A 17,830-nucleotide genomic window follows, 5' to 3' on the forward strand; every position below is an offset into this window, starting at 1 on the left:
AATGTCCATTCTAAATGCAACTTTTACTGTAATTACAGCAGTAGTTTAGTTCCTGCATCCGGGGTTGAGAGCTTTTTATATTTGCTGGGTATAGTTCTGAAGTTTAGTACTTGTCTGTCTTAAGGAGATCTGCCCTGCATGCAAATCTATAACTAGACAAATATTATTTCCTTTCCCAGCTTGCTCTTGGGAGGTTTCCATATCCTCAGGTAAGATTGTTCATTACTGCCGTTTGCCACTGTGACATTCATTCCTATGTATGAAGGTGCAGGGAGCAATTGTGAACATTTGAGCCACATACAAATAAATCTGTCCTGTTAAATTGAAAAGTGATATCTTAAAAGAGTCATTTAGAAGTCTCTATTGATTTTTGATTTTTTTTAAACTCCAGATTTTTTTTTTCTCTTTGTTAAAGGTTGAAAGGCATCATCATGCTCTTCCTTTGTGTGACATTGGTGATGTTTTTCCTTATCCTAGCCCAGTGCCATGTGCTCATACTGAGGTTAGAGGAGAGGCACAGCCTTTTCTTGATACACTGTTTGAGCTTTTGGTTTCAGTTAAAATTATTTCAAGTAAAGGGTTGAGATGAAGGGTGACAATACCCGATCTAGATCATTCTTTTTGCTAAGCAAATAGTCAGGCCCCTGATTTTATGGGGGTGTGATTCTGAAAATACTAATTTTTTAAAAATTTGCCCATTCCTATCCACATTTGTAAGAAAATAAACTGTCCATTATATTACCATTGCTGATGATAATCTTTATAATTTCTTTAAGATTTTTATTTAGAAGGGTGCTAGCACTTAAAATATAAAGCTGTTTTGTGGTTTGAAAATGATTCCCCAGTGTGCAGGGGGCAAAATAAGTGAAATGTCTAGAGGGATGAAAAATGCATGGATTGACTGTTTTCCTCTGGTTGGTGTTCCCTGTTTTTCTGGCATCTTGGTCTGTACAGGCCAAAGTGCCTGGAGGCATGTCTGATTTAAAGGTGGTGTTGGTCTCTGCTCTTTAAGCATCTATTAACTTGCTATTATTATGCAAATAAGTGTTGTATTACACATACTAATTTATGCATGGTTAGATTATGCAGATGCATCACAAACATGGTTATTGAATAATAGGATGGGGCTCATTCACTCTACCATCTTTATAAGCTGTTTTAAGCGAATTCTCCTGGTACCCATGTGGACATTTAAAGACCCTTCATTTGCTGAAATGTGTCTTTTGTATCCTTTTTCTTTTACAGTTAAAGCCATCAGATGAGTGGGAGAGAAATCATCTAAGTTATTAGGTTCAAGAGTGTTACACTCACTTGTCAAATTTGTGGGCTTCTTTGTTTAAACATAATCTTTTCCTTAAAGAGAAAATCTAAAATGTAATCGCTTGGCATGCATGCTAGCATTTAGTCAGATTTTAGGATATACAGTCTTGCTGCTTAGCTCTAGGTAGCCCATCAAATTAAAATCACATTTTCAGGATTTATAGCTCATTAGAATATTTATCTTGGTAAGCCTCTTATTCTGTCAGTAATTTTTAAACAATTCACTGTTTGGCCAATTTATACAATCCCCTAAAATTTTGTAAATGCAGAGACCCTGTTACAGTGTATCTCTCAAAGAAGCCTTAGTAGAAAACTTGTAAGCCATCTCATAAAAGTGCCAGAGATTGAGAACATAGCTATATTCTTTAGATTCCTCATGTGTCGAGTATTAACCAGTGAGATTTGGTAAGTGATGAGTCTAAGAAACGGATTGCTGTCGTGTTTGACAAATGAAGCATTTGGATGCTCTGGTCAGATTTGGGAAGAGACTGTACACCTTTGCAATTCTGTTTTCTCGAATGTTTAAGTATACATTTACTTGATCAGTCAAGTGGAAGCTGGAAAATTCTAACGTGCTGGACTCCCTAGTTAGCAATAACCTTTATGCCAGAGTGGGGAGAAAGCCATATTCCCTGAATCGTGATAGAATATTGTCACCAAACTGGGACTTTTATTTGAAATAATAGAAGCAGCTTTGATGCCATTAGGCTTATTTCCCAGATCTTTCAACAGAAGTTTGTGTGCTTCGTTGGCTAGAATCAGCAATGACGTTTGGTGGACTTGGCATTTATTTTACTCGTGTTGTACGACAGACTGGAGACTGGGAAAGGGTACCGTATCGGTGTCTTTCCTGCCCTTCACTTTGTCCTGAAAGTACATGAGGAACAATGTTCATTTTCATAGTATTCCAGACACTGGATTATGAATAATATCTTCTTTTTGGCCCATTGTATCTCATTTGAACCCCAAGCTACTCTGTGAGATGGCATCCCCTCATAAATGGGGCATACGCAATGGTTGATTTGCTCAGTGTTGAACTGCAGTGGGGTTGGTTCTGTGGAATCCCAAGTGCAGTAGGCAGGAGTGAATCACAGACATCATCGAATCAAACCTCTGTACCATATTTCTGGAAACAGATATCCACACTCTGCTTGAATACCTCAAGTGATAGGAAACTCACTACTTTATAAACAGCCATCCAGTCAAAGCAGGGTTCTGTTTACCAAGCTAAGGACTGACTGCTTCATCCTAATTGTCACCTGCTGGTCTGGTCCTTGAACATGTGAAAGCCTTTCATAGATCCTCATGATCACATAGTTTTGCATCCCTTCTGTCCAGGGCTGGGGACAGTCCCAACACACTGCTACTTTGAACTCAAAGTCTGATCAGGGCACCAGATCTGAGCTTTTCACTAATGGCAAGTTGAGAAGACCGGCCTATTGGACAGAACTCCGGACCAGGAGGCAAAAGATGAGAATAGGGACCCAACTCTCCCACAAACTGTGGTCACCATAGGCCTTAAATTCTTGCTTTGTAACTCCTTGGGGCTTTAGTTTCCTTAAATCTAGAATGCGGTTCCTGATACCTACCTTTCCTATCTGATTAGAGCAAGTATGCAAATGTGCTCTGAAACCACTTGAAAAGTACCAAGGGCCAACCCACTGGCCCTGATGTTGGGCCGTAGCACAGAACAGAATTTCTAATCGTCTGCCAAAGTTCACAAAAGGATGTGCTTGGCAACCTGCAAGCTATAGCTGGAGCAGAGCATAAACTGAGCAAAGCAGAAAGCAGGGAGGAGAGGCACGCTTGGAGACTTGTCCCTCCACCGGCCCAGTGTCAGTGCTGCTGACAATGTCGTTAACGGCCCCTCTTCCCACCGGCGACACAGTGTGTATCCAGTGGGGATGCAGGTGAGGGAAGGGTGTCAGGAAGGTATCATGGAGAGTTGGTGGCCGGGGACCAACATAAAGATTAGAGGACTGGATTTTTGTGGAGATAATCATTCTATAGGAACTTCATTGTTTTGTGCGTTAGGTTTTTACTTGTTACTGGGAAGCACTGTCTAGTTTCCTTTCCTTTAGGCCTCAAAGTTGCATAGCCTCATTGGCATGCAGTTTAGGACTGTATAGAGCAAAAGTTTAGGAGCCACTGTAAGTGCACAGCCGTATCACTACAACTTACGATAGGAACAACAGCGATGTCTTGGATCCATCTAGCACCTTTCAGACATCGAGCTTCAGATCACGTCCTATTATCTGATTCAGACTGTACATCCCACCCTCAGAGGCTGTTATTCCCAACCTCCAGGTGAGCAGACGGAGGCCTGGACAGGTGAGGCCCCTTGCCTCAGGGCTGAATGGGTGCAGTTAGACCCAGGACTTGCAGGCAACTAAACCAAATGCCTGGGCTCTGTGGACTCTGAATGTGGCTGGCTGTTCGTTCCACTCTTCTTCTGCCCACTGAGTCCCTCCAAGGCCTCCTCCTGGTTTGCCTTCTCCACTCCAGGAGGCCTCTTATGTGGATGAGAAATGCCAAACATCAGGGGCCATGCCATGGTAGATGATGACAAGGCCATTCCCTAGAGCCCTTTTGCTTTTCCTACTGTGTGTTTAGCAGAGGGATGGGAGGGTCCACAGGGCTCCAGAGCTCTCCCTGACCCCAGTACCATTAAATTCTGGGTGCCTGTGAAGCATTAGGATCATGAAAAATTGTGTTTTTAAATGTCTCGCAACCAAAAAAGTATCTTCATTTCTTGAATAATTTAGCATTAACAGTAATCTGGAAAGAGGTGCAGGTCTGGACAAGGACTGGAGCTGTGTATAGTTAATCATGTAGATCCAAATTCAGTTGACTTAAAAGACTTAAAAAACATGACGGTGGGCAATGGTTTGTTTAATGACACCATAATTTAGGAGAAATGAAAAAGATTGCCTGCTACAAATTGTCATCCTTCATTCAAACTTTACAATAGTGCCCTGCATAGGATGATAGTAAGTCCATTAAGGAGACTTCTCAGGGGGTGTGTCAGCTCTGGCATTTGGAAATTTGGTGAGCAGGATGCCACAGGAAAGTGAAGGTAATACAGATATAAATGTACTTAAAGTACTTTTGTATGTATAAAAATGTTGTTGTTCTTTTGGCTACAATTCCTGATCTTGGTTAATAAATTACATCAAAATGACCTGAAGTTAAAAAAAGGAAAAAAATCTGAGCAAATAGTGCCCCTGGTATTGTAAAGCTTTGAATGTTTTCACACCCCATTAATTTATTACTTCTCTTTCTTCATCTTTAAATTTCATTTTTTTTTTTTCAAAAATTCCGACTCCCCGCTGCTGCAGTGATTTTCATCTTGTTGTTAATTTTCCCTGCTCCATATGGAGCTCCAGACATTTCACCTGGAGGCTGTACTAGATTTTGTTGTAGTGATCGTACTTCCGGAGGCCAAAACTGTCATTTAGGGTTCCTGGTGCATCTGTCTGCGCCAGGCTTTTCACTGGCATGGGAGAGTGTGAATAACAAATTGGATGCACCTGAGATTCAGATGATTAGTGTGTTTTGTGAATCTCCACGACTTGTAAGCAGATAGCTCTGGGGGGGCAGGAGGGTTGTACGGCAACTGCGGGTGAATCTGTACTCACACCTTACATTTGGGGCTTCGCGAGGGAAGCGCAAACATCCCAGGCAGTCTGAGTGCAGAGAGAGTAACAGATATTTCATCCCGCCTTGTCATTGATTAGAAAAGAGCCTTTAATTTCATTTCACCCCATGTTGTGATTAATTTGCATTCTTTGTCAGAAGTTAATGGAGTTTTTTATGGTTCACTCTGAAATCCTTGAAGACATCAGACTTGATCTGATGTTTATACAACCGCCAGCGGAATTTTTTCGTTTGATTGATGGCAAGCTTGATGTTATTCCAAACGGCTTTTTAAGCTGTTTTTAAGAATTATTTGAATAAAATGCGAGCAAGATATTGTTGTAACGATCAAGATTATCTGTTAAAAATCTGCTTCAAATAAAGAAGATGATAAGTAGTAAAAAGGATCAAAAACATAAGAGATATAGTGAATGGCGACGTTATTTGTTAAAAATACATAAGAATGGCATTCAAATAAATTATTGTAATATCTAGAGATCCTTTTTCTTGAAAAGAACGTACCATCATCTGGCCAAATAGAATAATTAAGGCTAAGGTAGAAGGAAAGTCTGGATCTTTGGGATTAAAAACCTTTACTACCAATTGGCTAATTCTCATTTATTCTGCTAGCTTTTGCCACCAATGTACGAAATAGAGATCTACTGTTCTTAACTCAAGGAGACAAGGTCTGTCAGGCCTGTTAGCTGAACAAAATGATGACATATTACTCGTCTCAGTAAAGAGGCATTCTTAAATCCCAGTACAAGTTCAACGTAAGTGGGTAATAGAGGATTTTAAGTGAAAGACATGCATTCTTAATAGTATAACAACAGGCTTTTTCATAAGATAGTACAGAAATGAAATACCCTGTTTTTAAAAGCAGAATACCCTGGTTGTTTGTGGGTAAAAGGAATGTGTGTTCATCCCCTGTGCACTATCTGTCAAAGTATGAGGGAAGCTGTAGGTGGCGTTTACTCAGAACCCTCTGCTACTAGCCAAGGAAATACGTTTTGCAAATGCTTTTTGATTACTAATACCATTTGTTTGATTTGGGGGCTTTGCCTTGCTTGAGCAGATTCTTGCTTTGCTATGATTGCTGCTAGTGAAACTTACTCAGGTCAAAAACCTACTTATCTGAGCACTTTCATTTAAAACAGATTAATTTATTTGCTGTATCAAAGTTTGCTAAGTAATTGGGTGGGTTTAATTGAACTTACTGCTTTCTGATCCTTGTATTAGCATGATCTAAGGTCCTTTTTATTATATACAATCCATATTATTGACCAAATTTGCCCTGTTTTCATTTAAATGTAAGCAGCTTGTCAAGGAGAAAATATTTTATTTAACTTGGCTTGGAAACCTGCTATTTTAATGTGTGTGTGTTTTTTTTTAATTGACAGACTGTCTTTTAAACATTCATTTATTCTGTAGTAATAAATTGTGCTCTGGATAGAGCATTTGTCTCATAATGGAGTAGAAAGCATATGTTCTTAAAACTATTTTAAAATATTAAACACTTTTCTAAAGCTAGTGCTGAAATTCTAGTTTTTATACCTAATTTTATTCATGTTTTAAAAGCCTTTGACTATGCTACTACTAATTCTGATTTTGATAATTTAATATTGTTTTATATTCAATGTTAAATTCAGATCATAGCTTTTATTATTTATGTACTAATGTATTGATCATGACGAGAGCAACCTAGAATTGCAAAATAATACCTAAAAAGTTGACCTTCTTTGAAAAGAGGTATTTGGAATTTATCCTTTGTTACATGAGTTTTTGGAAGTTCAGAACATCAAGGATTCTACAGAATCATATGTATCCAATTTTTTATGTGAGGTGTCTAGTCACAGGGAAAAAACCAGCAGTAGGTAATTACCCTAAACTTCAGGTACTCACCTGTAATTAGCAAGAGTCTAAAAGAGCAATGTGTGTGCAGTTTTTTTGCTAAACAGATTTCTAGCCTACATGTTTTAATTCATTATTTATTTTCATTCTCATTATTTAGGATATAGACATTTAAAGTATACTAAAATTTAGGGGCTCCTGTGTGGCTCAGTCGGGTGGGTGTCCTGACTCTTGATTTCAGCTCATGTCTCTATCTCAGAGTCATGAGTTCAAGCCCCATGAAAACAATACATAAATAAATAATAACATATAGTAATGTTTAAAGTCATACAAAGTCAGATTTCATGTTCCAGGGGCGCCTGGGTGGCCCAGATGGTTAAGCATCTGCCTTCGGCTCGGGTCATGATCCCAGGGTGCTGGGATCGAGCCCCGCATCGGGCTCCCTGCTCAGTGGGGAGCCTGCTTCTCCCGCTCCCTCTGCCTCTCCCCCTGCTTGTGCTCTTTCTGTCTGTCTCTCTCAAATGAATAAATAAAATCTTAAAAAAAAAAAAAGATTTCATGTTCCATAAAAGGCAGAGGTGAGGGGCGCCTGAGTGGCTCAGTCGGGTGAGCATTCAACTCTTGATTTCGGCTCAAGTCATGATCTCAGGGTTGTGAGATCGAGCCCCATGTCGGGCTCAATGCTGGGCGTGGAGTCTGCTTAAGATTCTCTCTCTCCCTCTGCCCCCCCCCCCATTCTCTCTCTCTCTCCCTCTCTTAAAAAAAAAAAAAAGAAAGGCAAAGGTAAAATTTAATTCCTTTAAAATTTAAGGAAGATGTTCACTTATATACATTTGCTTCTCCCCAGGAATTTTGAAACTGCCAATGTCAGATTCTTCTCTCATTATCTATCTCATGCTTATCAAGAGATCTCATAATGGTATTTGCTTAGCCTATTGCAAAGGTAAGAAGTGGGTTCCTAGTATGTCTTTAAAATAGAGCAGAAATGGAATAAAAAGAACTCCCAAAATGTGGGTAGCTTAGAAACATGACATTTTTCATTAAAGATAAATTACTTGTTAATACCTCATTTGAGGTATATGCAGTTAGCCAGCTAAGCTAGTGAACCCTGTCTTTTTTAAAACACTAACCCCATGTTGGTTTGATTTTATAGCAACTCCTACTAAACTATTGTATGGCATACATCTCAGTTCAGTTTGACACGTATTTATCATCACAGGTACTCTGCCCTGGCACTATGCTGAACACCGGAAGTACAGACATGAAACAGATGTGGTCCCTGCCCTCAAAGAGTCTAGTCTAGTGGAAAGAAAAATGCAAAACAAACACATGGCAGTTGATGCAAAAGGAACCCTACAGGATGTGGTATGCTGTGGCCTCAAGAGGAAGAGGTCACTTTAGAAAGCTGTGAAGGTTTCACAGAGCAGGTAATGCTGGAGCTGAGGCTCTGAGGCTAAAAGGGTGGGAAAGAACTTTCCAGGCATTCTAGTCAAAAGGAGACTCATCTGGTAAAAGATAAAGGTCTGAAGCAGCATGTTGTATACAGTAGCCTTCCAGGACTTTAATTCAGTAGGGTACCACTACTACTGCTGTTCCTTCTGTCTTCCTACCAGTTTAGGAATTTTCCTAGGTGACTTTTAAAGCAGCACTGGGAGGGAAGGAAGAACTGGGAGGGCAGAGTGGTAGAGGAGAGAAGTGGTATGTCAGGATGGAGGTAGCAAGTGCAGCAGAGACCAGGTAATGAAATCGGGGTTGAGAATTTTCGTGAATCCCTTTGAGATGACTGGGAGCCAGTCTGAGGCTGGAAATCATTACATTTTAAGATCTCTGCCCCCAAGGTACTTGGCACATCACAGGACATTTTCTAGACTTTCAGAGGTGGGGAGCTGTCATGCTCAGATGAGCTAATGCCTAAGAGGACACTTTGAAAAACATAAGAGGGTAAACAAGAGCAAGGTAATATTAGTATTATTTATATTTCCAGAAAGTACTTTAGGGATTTACCTATGTAACTCTGAAAATATATGACCGTGTCTCATGTCTCACACCAGGTAGGACTAAAATGAATTACTTTTCTGATCCCACAAGAGCCTTCCTTTACAGTCTTTCTTTTTCGACTTACAATTTATCATTCACAATCACAATCATAATATATAGAATTATATACAGAACCTAGTCGTTTTTAGTTCAGTAACTGGGGACCCTGATTCTTTTACGATTTTTAAATCATCAGCTTAGCCCAGAAATAGAATTGAAGTTTGAAGTCATGAACTTGGCGCCCAATCTAGCTTTCAGGTGGCCACTTTGCCATCTTCTGTCCCCCTCGGGCTCTGTGGTCTGGGAGCCCTTGCACTGTTTCCCCTTTGGTTTTTATTCGTGCTCTTCTGCTACTTCATGGGATCAGAGAATTTCAGAATGTGACAAGATGTTACAGTGATCTCCTCCAACTCTTTTATTTTATAGAGGAGGAAATGGGATTCCAATAGCCATTTGGTGACTCCCTCATGATTACCAGGTATTTAGCCACAGGGTCAGACTGGTTCCCACTCTAGAGGGATGGTGCGGGGAGAAAGAGCCCAGATGGCCATTTTTATTTTACAAAACCATCCACTCAAGTACTGCCTCGAACTGGTGTGTCTGCAGAGTTGGAAGTTACTGTCCCAGGATGCTCCCTGTCTGCCAGTTAATTGCTGATGGGTACAGATCTCTGGGGGCAATGTGGTCCTCAGCAGCGGTAACAGCAGCAACAAAGACATCAGCTTTTACTGTACTCCAGTGTTTTACTTATCACTATTTTCAGTATAGAAAACTTGGGTAGATTTGGGGCTCTAAGTTAAAAAGGGGGCAGACCTGCCCAAGTTTTGTTTGAGCACAGATTACTTTTTAGATGTTTAGCAGTTCTGGATTAATGCCCAGGGGCGGCTTGGGAATTCTTCCTCAACTAAAATGCTAATGATGCTAAGAACCCAACCCTCTTTAGTGCCAATAAAATGGACAAGTTAAGTTCATTGAAAACTCAGTGAGTTGTCTAAAAGGAGCAAAGAGCTGATTCGATTTAGGACTGGAGATTGCCTGGGACACACCAGGTGGAAAGAGGGTCCCAAGGGCTGCTAGGAGCTAGGAAGGGAGGCAGTTGTCTGTGTATGCACACAGTCAGGGTGTCAGCTCCAACACATTATGGGAAACTGAGGCAACCAAGCAGAACCAAGTGTGGACTCTGTCAAAGTCTGTAGGTGGTGACTGCCATGGGGAGAGGGAAAGAAAAGCTGGAGAATAGAATGGTCTTATGAGGAAAGGAGGCCAGAGGAGGAAAGAAAGATCAAAGAGGGTAATGAAGCTTGTCTTGTTTTCTGTTCAGAAACAGGTTGCAAAGAGCACCATTCTGGGCACGAGGAGACCGTGAGTGTAGTCCTGGTTCTAATGTGGTAAAATACTGTAAACAAGAGAAAGTTGCCGACTAAAAGCCTTCCTCCAGCCCCTGCTCTTTGGACAGCCCTTTGCCACCATAGCGAGGCAGCCGTAAACACTCACTGACTCAGGGCAGAGAGGACCCGGAGGCAACAAGTGACACACCCGGCAGGTGACAAGTTAAATCATTGTCAGATTATGGTTTATCCCCCCACCCACACCCACACCCACACACAGATCTCAGTTTTCTCATCTGGAAAAGGATAGAGGTGTGCTAGGTCAGTGATTTGCAGAATGATGGGAAGACAGGACATGAAGTCGGTGGGAACTTACTCCTGGACACACACACACATATGCATGCACACACAAATACCAGAGCAGTTCTGGTTTGCTCTGTTAATTTTTGTTAATATGTCTAAGTAATATCTTATGTGAACTTTGGTAAACACAGAGTCTAAAAAACGCTGTCCCAGATCCTTCTGTGGTCTCCTTTATCTGGTATGAGCAGTGTCCCCCTCTTTTCCACACCTTCAGCTACCTTTCTCATCACCGTCTCCCAAGTACGCTCTTGGACTCCATTGAACTGGATTTCACTTGTATCAAAGTATGAGAGGTGTGCCCTACAACTCTGAAACAGAAATCAAGCTTTGTTCAGTTCATTCTAGATCCATGACTTCTTTTCTTTAAGTCCTGTTTTGAATCTCATTCACAGTCAAACCAGTAAGACACATGTGAGTTAACATGGTTACATGTGACTGTATTTCAAGAATCTTTCCTTCCTAATTCCATATGAAACATGTATTGGCAGCAGTTGCCGCTTATCGCAGAATCTCAGCAGGCCAAACAATGTTGTCAAATACATCGTAGCAAAAAAAAAAAGGCAGTGGGCGCCTGGGTGGCTCAGTTGGTTAGGCAACTGCCTTCAGCTCAGGTCATGATCCTGGAGTCCCGGGATCAAGTCCCGCATCGGGCTCCCTGCTCAGCAGGGAGTCTGCTTCTCCCTCTGACCCTCCTCCCTCTCATGCTCTCTGTCTCTCATTCTCTCTCTCTCAAATAAATAAATAAAATCTTTAAAAAAAAAAAAAAGGCAGCGATATGTAGAGTCTTAGCCCACAAAGAAAGAATTCCTTAAAATGCCTGAAAACATCCCTTTTTGGGGGGACACTGTCTTAGAAATCTACAGCACCTTGAATCTAACAAATTGTATTTTGTCCAAATATTGAGTGGCATTTAGAGGAGAATACAAGCTCTATGCTTAAGTCTTAGCTCTGTCACTAATTTTCAGCGACCTTAAATAAATCCCTCATTTTTGTGGACCAGCAATTGTGGCTTGTCCATCTTCTAGGCCCTAGACTCCAGTACAGTGCCTGGTATATACTTGATAAAGGTATACGAATCAATGAGTTAGTGATTTAGTCTGACTTGACTTTTTTACATGTCGGCATAGCAGATTTTAGAATTAGAAGGAACTAAGAATCAATACACATTTTTAGGCTTTAAATTAATAATTTTGTCCCCTTTTCTTCTGTGTCCGTATTTCCACTCTGTCCTGCCAGCATTAATACCCAAAGGATAAAAGCTTCCAAAGAGTTGTCTTAAGATACTGGAGGGTTCTTATGTAAGAAAAGACATGGATTTGTACTGTCAGGAGCGTAGAACTGGAATGAGAGGTAGAATGGACAGTCAGAAGACATAAGCTCTCCATCATTGTATGCATCCTGGCAGAAGGCCCATCAGCCAGGAGTGTCATGAAGAAGGGATTCAGGGATCAGAGAGAGGTGGGTCAGACTAAAAAACCTTTAAGATTCTTCCAGGCCCCAAGAGTCTATGATTCAACTTCAGTGTTGGACAGGCCTCTCCAGAGCCAAAAGGCTGATTATGTATTTCCTATCTGTTGCAGGGGAGGGGCAATAGGTAGAAATCAGACTTGTCTAGATTCTGCACTTGGTTGAATCATGTACTCATTTTGACTCTCGAATACTCTGTCAGTATGAAACACATAAGAGATAGAAGAGTATAGGAAAGAAGTAATTCTTTTTCAGTCCAAGATTTATAAACTTCCGTGTTTCCTTCCATTGAGCCAACGATGTGATGGCTATCAAAAACATGAATGGACTGGGTGCCTGGGTGGCTCAGTTGGTTAAGCGACTGCCTTCGGCTCAGGTCATGATCCCGGAGTCCTGGGATCGAGTCCCACATCGGGCTCCCGGCTCGGCGGGGAGCCTGCTTCTCCCTCTGACCCTCCCCCCTCTCATGCTGTTTCTCTCTCTCTCTCTCTCTCTCTCAAATAAATAAATAAATAAAATCTTTAAAAAAAAAAAAACAACATGAATGGACTTAGAGCCTCCAGGAGTTTCTTCTACTGAATGGTGTATAATGTCCAGAACGAGATGACTGAGCCAGTCAATGTGAGGTATACGTGCGGGTGTGGGTGTCCTGCTTTATGAGGACACGCGCCCATGGCATCACATTCCAAGAAAGCCATCACAGTGTGGAGAATGTGAAACCCTGCCTACTCCTCCAGGCAGCTTTCCAGTTCAGGTAACAGCAAACTCAAGTTGCCTCAACTGCAAGGGGACTTGATTGAACTGCATGGCCAAAAATCAAGTATTGCTGGTTTTCGGTAGAACTTGATCCAACAAGTCACTTTTGGCTCTGTTCTTGGTGGGCTTCTTCCTTCACAGACCAAGACTGGCTCTTGGTGGGCGCCTGGGTGGCTCAGTTGGTTAAGCGACTGCCTTCGGCTCAGGTCATGATCCTGAAGTCCCAGGATCGAGTCCCATGTCGGGCTCCCTGCTCGGTGGGGAGTCTGCTTCTCCCTCTGACCCTTTCCCCTCTCATGCTCTCTCTCACTCTCTCTCTCTCCAATAAATAAATAAAATCTTAAAAAAAAAAAAAAAGACTGGCTCTTGGAATTCCAGGGCTATCGGCTTCCCAATGAGAAGGGAAGAGCAGGTCTCTCTTTCCTATAGGCAACCGGAGGCCCTAGGCTTCAGTTTGACTGGATCAGCTTAGCTCCCCAAGCATGGGGGATTTAGATGATGCTGACTCCTTTAAGCCTGAACCACATGCCCCACCCATAAAGCTGATGATGAAGTAGCTGGTGGGGGAAGCACATGGGCTATTTAGGGGCACGGAAATGGGATTTGAGTGTCATTATTAATTGAAGGGGGAAGAATAGAAGACAGCCAATCATAGCAAATGATCAGAGGAGGAAAACAGGACGTTCACTCAGGAAAGAAAACATGATGGAGAAACAACCATCTTCAGATATGTGAATTGCCATCACTAGACATAATCACTACAGCTCCAGACCATGGGCACATCTCACAGGAGGACATATTTGAACTCATAAAAAGAAAGAACCTTCTAACAATTTAAGCCACCCAGGATAGAATCATTGAAATCCCATCTCTGGAAGTCTTCAAGCAAACACAGGATACCTGTCTGTCAGGAATATCATAAAGTGAATTTCCACATGGAGCAAGGAGTTGGACCAGGTGACCTCTAACATCGTTCTGTATTCTATGGCACGTGGAGGATTGAAGCTAATAGAGGTAACAGACTAAATGAGAGCTCCAGAAAAAAACCCTGTGAGACATTTTGACACCTTAAAAATCTTTTGCTACAGCAGATTTGTTTGACCATAAAGCCACAAAAAAGCCACATCTCCCCCTGCTGCCTCCCCCTACATACACACATAACTGATGTTCTAAGCTAGACTCTGAAATAAGACCACCCTTTTTTGGAACAAAGAAAAGAGAAAAGTTTGATACAGCAAATGAATCTTCTTTGAAAGGGAAAATCTCCTAATCTTATCTGAAAGGAAAGTGCTTAATGGACATCTTGGCCAGGCCTAGAGACATTAGGGAGAAGGTTAATTTTATAATTCACATTGATCATTTTAAATTGTGTTTCTGAGCCCCTGCTTTTCTCACAAAATTCAGGTCTAAATATTAAATTCATATTTGCCCAGAGGATGATTTACTAGGGTTCCTATATACCTATGCGGAATGGGACATGAGCTATGTCGATTTTAAATACACAAGGGATAAAAGAGTGGAGACTGGCAGTCAGGTCCTTTCTTTCCTGCTCACTGACTGGCAGACCCAGCAAATGAATAATGTTACACTGTACCTTGATGCTCCAGCTGCTGTGTTTTGTGTGAAAATGCATTGTCCTTGATACTCGGGAAGCAGTAAGAGCCAAGTGATCTAATTTATGGCTTTGATGATTTTCTGTCTGGTCCCATCTGAGCTGAGCCCTCCTCTAGGCATCTTAGAGCCTTTCTGTCCCACCCAGCTGTTTGTGAAATTCAGGGATATCTAGTTTTAGCTTTTCAAAACTGGTCATTCCTGAAGGCAGCAGAGAGAAGGTGCCATGAGTAGATCTTAGAAGGTGGGAATCCTAGTGACTCTCTCATATCCCGTTGAGTAGCTCCTTGCTAAATCTTCTTGCCACTTAGTTTTGTTTTAAGTCCTTAGTTGTTTAATTCTCGTGACTTATTTTTTCCTTTTGTTTTATATAAGATATGCTAATAGACTTACAGGCATGATAAGAACTTGAACAAGGACAAAGGCTGATAAACAGGAGAGATACAATGGCACAAGTGAATTATACTTGTTCATTTTATATTATTAGTAATTATATATTATTCATTTATTTTGTCTCATCCTGCATTCAATATCTAAAAATATCAGTTTATCAGAATTCTCATTTATGGTTAGCTAGGGTACATTTTGTTCTACTCTTTTTTTTTTTTTTTTAAGCAGTCCTTTGTTTAGGAAATCTTACAGTAAGGTAGTGGTGCTAAGCAGTATGTGTTTAGCTTGTGGTCATGTGGAAATAATTTTTCTTTTCTCTTGTTGAAGCCTTTTTGAGATTTGGGCACTTCAGTTTTGCAAGTTGTAACTGATTGGAGGTGGTGTGTCCCTAAGTTTTAGCACCCAGCACCGTGCCAGATAAAATTAGATTGAATGCCAGTACCAGCTTCTGAGGCGATGGGGGTCTGACTGGAATTCTGAGGGTCTTTCTTACTCCAGCGTATATGCATTTTCTCCACACCAGACAGCCTCCTGAGTCAGCAGTCAGGTCTAGGCCAGGCTGTATCTGTGACCTTGGACACTGCGCCCCTCTAAACCACAGTATCCCTAATAGCAAAATGAGTAGATTGAAGTAGACCATCCCTGCAGCTACTTTTCATTAAGAAAAAAATTTTTAGGTTATTATTCTTCATTTGTAATATAAAAATCTCAGTTTACCATAATCCTGGTTTATATTAGGCAGGGTTAAGCTTAATGCATCTGATTTGAGAAGAGAGTCTGCAAAATAGCTATTGTTGCTAAAACATAAAACAAGTGTACGGTAAGAATAGAGTTGAACATGGAACGGTGCCAGTCCGCGCACACACGCACCCCCGGTGTACTTAAAAAATGCCAACCATATCATTTAATTTCATATTTCTTTTTTCTACTTAAGAGAAAATAACACAAGCTTGAAAAGCAGTAAATATGTAAAGAGAAAATTTGTCAACTGATATTGGAAGATCTGACCTCGGTCACGCATAAATCTCTCTGACAAGGGCTGCAGGGCAAGCCATAATTTCAGAGAGTAAAAGAGAAAATGAAGGGTCTAGCCAGTGTCTTCTCGCAGTTACATAGGTGGATCATTTTAGTTTTCTGATTGTGCTTCTGCACATAATGTAAAAGGGCTGGTGGCAGAGTCGGCTTTCCCATTGTGTGTAAAAAGCGCCTCCACAGAGATGGAAATGGAACGTGGGGCTCCCAGAGTTGCTGTTTCTCACCAGTCGTGGACTTTACAAAGTTGAGGCCCCACAAGCAAACTTTCGCATTGGCAGTTTCCTCTCAAGGATCATTTTCCAAAGTCATTAGTCGTGTTATAGGAGCTTTTGAAATTGCCAACTACATGGTCCTTGCAAGGAAATAAATGATAAGTGTTACTGCAAGAACACCCCGTAACTTATACTTAGGCCTGCCTGTTATGAAGTCAGTCCTCCCCGTTTAAACACATGAAGATCTGTCTTACATCAGACTGAGGCTTAACTGTCCCCGCTTAGTGTCACTTAAAGTCTTGTAGCTAAGGGCTGGGAAAAGAAGAAAAAAAAAAAAAAAAAGCTGTGCCCAGAAGACAGAAGAGGGTCATCTAATTAGTTTATCAAATGCTACTAGTTCTGGAGACTGATTAGCAAAGTGTAATGATCGGAGCAGTTATTGTTCTGTTCATTGTCCCAGAGTACTAGTTACACATAGGAAACTCAACTCCAGCAAAGTGGGCCGGCAGGACTCTGGACTTGGACGAGTTAGTTACAAACGGCATTTCATATGTTGTGAGGGACAGGCAGTTCATCAGCCCTAACGATGTTATTGTGTTCTTCTGAACTCTGCTCTCGCAGCGAAGCATTTGGAAGGCAGACCTAGAATAAAGAGAGACATTCACAAAGCTAACATTTTATATCGAGTACCCTTAGTACCACTTTTAATGTGCTGTAAAATGAGGGGCTTCACTCTTTCCTGAACTGTGTGCAAAAGCAGAGGCAATGACTAGAGGTTGACTTTGTTGCGGTCTGTTTTATGGGCACTGTGCCTGTCCAGCAATGTGATCTTGAAAAAGGTAAACAACAAAGAGTTTAGCAGTGAAAAATAGGCCTAATATAAATACAGTCGAGTCCATGGCAGTTCAGAATTTGAAAAATACGACTGTGGCATTAAATTTTCGGTGGAATTAAACAGAGGAACAGAATATAACCTTTAAGGCAATATATCTGAGACAGAGAAAGGAAAGAATATATCTAACTCTATCGTCTATGTGGCATTCATATAAAGAAAAGCACAGTAGCTTTATTTAATTGAGAAAATGAATCAATTACAATGATGTTGCACCATCAAGTTCTTGTGAAATAGAAGATATCAGTCACTGTGTTGTGTAACAGTGTTAAAAAGTAATTGAGTATCTTAAGCATTTTGAATCAATTTCAGGTACTAGCACTGCTACCTTAATACAAAATTTATGAAGATGATTTCATATAATATGTAGCTTTCAAAGCCGTGTAATAAAACCTGGTAACAACATCTCTCTTTAAGAACCTGGGAAAAACAGTATAGTTATAAGATCATAAAAAAGACTTTGATGTTGTTGTTTCTCTCTGTCTCATAGTAAAGAGAAAGCATTAAAATAGTAAAATTTTAAGTTGTCTTAAACCATGGTTTCTTTTACCCACAGAATAGGGCAAAGTGGAGACCTCTAAGAGCTCACTCGGTTCATGAGGAAATGTTCTCCCCTGAGCTCATTTCACACAACTTATGTGTTGCTGGAAATGATGTTGTACAATTTATTCCTGAATTTATTTTGAAACATCTCACTTAGAATGTTTGCCTCATGTTTTTCCTCAGAGAATGTTGTAATCCCCCTGCCTGTTGGAAATTTGTGAAAAACATTCTCTTTGCCAGAAATGGATTTCTGATTCTTGGTTTGTTACAAGTACCTCTCCTGTTGAAGTAGATATATCTTGAGAAGAATGGAGGATGGGGGAAGAGTATGCATGTGTATCTGGAAAAAATAAAAGCAAACTCCAAAGGGATCTCCTATCGTAGGAGAA

The 17,830-nt window shown here is 40.9% G+C and overlaps 1 protein-coding gene and 1 long non-coding RNA gene across 2 annotated transcripts in view; both read left to right on the plus strand.

Moving 5' to 3' along the window:
* MAP2K5 (mitogen-activated protein kinase kinase 5) overlaps positions 1–17,830 on the plus strand; it is a 234,025-nt gene that overhangs the window by 150,147 nt on the left and 66,048 nt on the right. Inside the window, exon 15 of the mRNA XM_081831876.1 lies at positions 180–209. Coding sequence (XP_081688002.1) covers positions 180–209 — 30 coding nt within the window. The remainder of the gene's footprint in view (positions 1–179; positions 210–17,830) is intronic.
* LOC145723552 (uncharacterized) lies at positions 221–17,776 on the plus strand. Its single transcript, XR_014148701.1, has 2 exons — positions 221–11,098; positions 11,303–17,776. It is a non-coding gene; the product is annotated as an uncharacterized LOC145723552 (long non-coding RNA).

Source organism: Leptonychotes weddellii, chromosome 9 (genome assembly GCF_054177405.1).
Source record: "Leptonychotes weddellii isolate Sample4059 chromosome 9, ASM5417740v2, whole genome shotgun sequence".
In the NCBI taxonomy this organism is placed as follows: domain Eukaryota; kingdom Metazoa; phylum Chordata; class Mammalia; order Carnivora; family Phocidae; genus Leptonychotes; species Leptonychotes weddellii.